Source organism: Epinephelus lanceolatus, chromosome 1, assembly GCF_041903045.1.
Source record: "Epinephelus lanceolatus isolate andai-2023 chromosome 1, ASM4190304v1, whole genome shotgun sequence".
Classification (NCBI taxonomy): Eukaryota; Metazoa; Chordata; class Actinopteri; order Perciformes; family Serranidae; genus Epinephelus; species Epinephelus lanceolatus.
The window spans coordinates 44,465,410-44,469,925 of NC_135734.1; the positions used below are offsets into that span (position 1 = coordinate 44,465,410).

General features: G+C 42.3%; 1 protein-coding gene across 1 annotated transcript; it reads right to left on the reverse strand.

Moving 5' to 3' along the window:
* Window positions 1–663: 663 nt before the first annotated feature.
* Window positions 664–2,966, reverse strand: LOC144464382 (uncharacterized). The gene is made up of 2 exons (XM_078171158.1): window positions 2,495–2,966; window positions 664–2,397 (listed from the first exon to the last, which is right to left on the reverse strand). The coding sequence occupies exons 1-2, from the start codon at window positions 2,664–2,666 to the stop codon at window positions 1,076–1,078; spliced, it is 1,494 nt and encodes a 497-aa protein (XP_078027284.1). The 5' UTR covers window positions 2,667–2,966; the 3' UTR covers window positions 664–1,075.
* Between the last annotated feature and the right edge of the window lie 1,550 nt (window positions 2,967–4,516).

Below are 4,516 nucleotides of genomic sequence, written 5' to 3' on the forward strand. Positions count from 1 at the left end.
TACAATATTACCTCCAGTATTCATGTTCAGTTGCTCTTATGGTCCTCTGGACAACTGCCTGTAACCTTTTATAGTTATTTAGAGTTTCCAGTGAATGATGCTTTTTTAACTGCCTGAAAGCCCTGTTTCTTCTTTTAACAGCCTCCCTACAGTTTGCATCCCACCATGGCACAGTCTTTTTACCTCTGCTCCCAGCACCCCTTGGTATACTTTCCACTGCTGCTTGTACTATGACTGCTACCAGCTTGTTATTGAATTCATCCAAATCTGAGAAATCTTCTTTGTTTAACAGCTCACATTTATCCTTACATAGCTTTTGATGCACCTCACAATTTGCTTTATCTAATTTCCATCTTGGTAGTCTTAGATCCTCATCTTGGTGAACTACTACTCCAGTCTTAATTATTACAGGGTAATGATCACGACCTATTGTTGATTTACTTAACACCTTCCATGTGATAACACCAGCGACTTCTTCTGATACAAATGTTAAATCAATTGCACTTTCTGTGTTTTGCACACTATTATACCTGGTACCTCTCCCATCATTCATACATGCTAAGCTTTTATCCACAATAAATTCCTCTATGACTTGCTCGTTAATCTAAGACATTTTGAAGGACCTGTAGACACCCTGACAAAAGATCACAGCAACAGGACAAATCTTCTGGGATCAGTTTATTACTGTGCTCACTGCAAAATCACTCATACTTTTAATTACAGGTTCCGCTCACATTTTCATGGACAATATTTCCAAACCTTTTCATGACTTTTCAAGGACTCATCATGAAGAATTTTCTTTTTCTTTCCCCACTTGCCCGCCGTTTTTCAAACATCAGATTCAAACTCTATGTAAACATAATTGGCACACAGGAAGAGAGAGACAAACTGAGGGAGAACATGACAAAACACACCTGATGGTAAACAAACATTGTCACACATCGACGCATATTAAAGCTACATTAAGACGCCACCTGCAGAAAATGAATTTGCCATTATGTTACATTATATGGAGGGATATCCACTGAAGATGATTCTAATAATTTCACAAATTCACAAATTCAGGATTTGGACTTCACTCCCCACTTTTCTTAGCATGCTTTATGGAACAGGCTTCTGAAAGCTCTGCCACATGTTTTGCATGTAAACAGTCTCTCTCCTGTACATGTGTGACTTCAACTGGAACCTCTGTGCTCAAGTCATGCACCTTTACACCTGTGTGCGTTCTCATGTGGACTGTCAAGTTACTCCTACATCTGAAGTGTTTCCCACATGTTTTGCAAGTATACGGCTTCTCACCTGTGTGAGTCCTCATGTGAACTAACAAGTCACCATTACGTCCAAAAGCTTTCCCACATACGTTACAAGTATACGGCTTCTCACCTGTGTGAGTCCTCATGTGGGCTAACAAGACATCATTATGTCCGAAAGCTTTCCCACATACGTTACAAGTATATGGCTTCTCACCTGTGTGAGTCCTCATGTGGACTAACAAGACACCATTACGTCCGAAAGCTCTCCCACATACGTCACAAGTATGTGGCTTCTCACCTGTGTGAGTCCTCATGTGGGCTAACAAGACACTATTATGTCCGAAAGCTCTCCCACATACGTCACAAGTATGTGGCTTCTCACCTGTGTGGATTCTACAATGCCTTTTCAATCCTGACTTCTCATTGAATCTTTTCCCACATGTTTTGCAAGAAAACAGCTTCTCATCTGTGTGGCTGTTCAGGTGTGTCTGCAATTCTGACTTGCACTCAAAAACTTTCCCACATGTTTTGCAAGAAAACAGCTTCTCAGCTGTGTGGCTGTTCAGGTGTCTCTGCAATTTTGACTTGAACTGAAAAACTTTCCCACATATGTCACATTTTAAAGGCTTTTTACCTGAATTTAAGTTTATCACAGCAGAGGTGTGTGGACTGTTACTGTTCATTTCACTTTCATGATGTCTTTTCTCTGCTTGAAGCTCTGTGTTTCTAGTTGATCCTGAGTCTCCATGCTGGTATTCTTCCTCATCTTGGTGCTCAGCTACATGAGAGTTGTGACAGAGCAGCTGGTGCTCACTGGTTGCTTCTGATATCACAGAGCTTATAACTGGCATTTTAAATACAGACTCTTTCTCTGCTGCACTTTGAGTGTCATCATGAATGAAGTCCAGAGTCTGATCTTCACTCTGCTCACTTTCCTCATCAGCAGGAGTCAACATAAAGCCATCAGTCTCCTGCTTCACTACAAGCTGCTCTCCCTCCTGACTGCTGCACACTTCCTCCTCTTCCTCTTTAATCTCTGGAGGCTCTGGCTCCTCTTGGTCCACACTGGACTTCCTCTCCTCAATACAGAGCTGCTGCTCAGGGACAACCTCCTCCTCCTTACACACATGTTGCTGTGGGAGCTCTGGAGGGACACACAACAACACCAACAGCATACTAATGTCATGCTACAGCAAATATACACACATGCCAGTAAATTACTTCAATTAGCTTTCACCCACCTGTCCTGTGTAACTTTATTTCAGGCTTCAAAACGATATCCAACAGTCTGCGCTGACGATCGATCTCTTCCTCGTACTCGACGATGCTTCTTTGAAAAACTCCCAATATTTCTTCAGCAGCAGCAGTTAGTCGCTCGTTGACAAACTCTCTCAAAGACTCAACTGAACACATTGTTGTCTAATGTAGGCTACAGTAAATGTGGCTCGAGGTTTAACTCATAGATTAACCTCCTGAAGTGAACTCACTCATTTGGGAAACGCGACTGGCGCCTTTGTTTTGTTTGCTGCTTCTTGTTCTTCGTCTTCTTCTTCTTCCGATTTGATGGCGGTTGGCAACCAGCTTATCAGGTGCACTAGCGCCACCTACCGGACTGGAGTGTGGAACAGGAGCGTGGCGGTCAAAACAAAACAAAACAAAACAAAACAAAACAAACAACACCAAAAAAGGTAAAGAGAAATACAAAGTTCTATATCCTCTCCATTAATCCAGTGTCTCTTAGATATTTCATTACATGCTTAGATGTTTTGCCCTCTGCTTCTGCCCCAATGAGGTTTCCTATGCTGAGTTAAAACTTAGCTTCTTCCAGTGTTGCTGCCAGGTTCTTCCTCTACTCCAAATAACACCTGCACTCAAGCAACACATGTTGCACAGTTTCTGGACAACTACATTTTGCGCAGAGACCAGTTGAATGTCTCCCTGTCCTCCACAATGACTGGTTAAGCCCAGTGTGCCCTATCCTTAGACGGGTGATGACCGTCTCCTCTTTCCGGCACCCGCTCAGCCTTCTTCCCAAACCAACGTGTTTTTGGATGTTGAACAAATGCCTCCCACTTTCATTCAGTTCCCAGTACTCCTGCCGTATTTTGTTCATCTGTTTTTTGATAAATGTTTTGCCTTCAGCTTCACTTAAAGGAACTTCCATATTGACTGCTGTTGATTTAAGTGCTTGCTTTGCCAAAATATCTGCATCCTCGTTTCCTTCTACTCCTGCATGAGCAGGAACCCAAACAAAGCAGACGGTCATGCCCTTATTGAACATTCTGTAAATGAAGTGATGAATTTGAAACCCAGATCTAGCCTGCAGGACTTAACAGATTCAATGCTAGTGAGTGCTGCCCAGCTATCTGATGCGATGACTGCTTTTCTAATGCTGTTTTCCTCTATCCACTGCATCACTGTAATAATAGCTAGGAGCTCAACTGTATGTACTGACAGATGATCAGGGGTTCTTTTCTTAATGGTTATTTTACATGTTGGAATGTAGATGGCAGCTGCTGTCCCTCCGGTCTCAGGGTCTTTTGAGCCGTCAGTTAAAATCCTAGTTTTATCATTAAAATGCTGTTCTGTGTACACATCTACAATCCTCTCAGCCTGTGTTTGCTTTGAATTCCTTTTAAGCTCTTGTCATATATTCAAATCAACAGTAGGAGTCACAAATAACCATGGAGGGATGTGTGGATATGGGACTGTTGGGCTATATGCTATGTTGCACAGACCAAGGCTCTCTGCTTTAGCATTTCCTACCCATCCAAAACTGAAACACCTACTTTCATTGTGTTCTCAACGATCCTCTAAGATTGCTTTAGCAGGGTGTGAGCTACAGTGTCCCTGAAGATCGACCCAATATGTTAACATTATTGGAGATCTTCTTATTCTTCTTTATGGTTGTTCTCCTATCTCCACTTGCATGGCGGCCACTGGGGAGGTTCTAAAGGCTCCACTGCAGACCCTTAATGCCTGTGCCTGCTCCACCTCCATTCTATTCAGGTGGTTGTCTGCTGCTGACATATATGCTATACATCCATAGTCCAATACTGATCTCATTAATGCTTTATATACTTTTAATAGTGCTGTTCTGGTAGCTCCCCAGTCCCTTCCTGACAGACATCTTAAGAGGTTATTAATCTTCTTACATTTCTCTGTGACTTTGTTAATATGCTGTTTCCAGGTCAGCTTTTCATCAGATATCACCCCTAGGAATTGAACTACCTTGACCTGCTCAAGTGTTTGACCATATCATT

Coding starts and splice junctions, on each gene's coding strand:
- LOC144464382 (XM_078171158.1), bottom strand. CDS start 2,666: ATGTGTTCAGTTGAGTCTTTGAGAGAGTTTGTCAACGAGCGACTAACT. Junction 2,398..2,494: donor AATAAAGTTACACAGGACAG/GTGGGTGAAAGC, acceptor GTGTCCCTCCAG/AGCTCCCACAGCAACATGTG.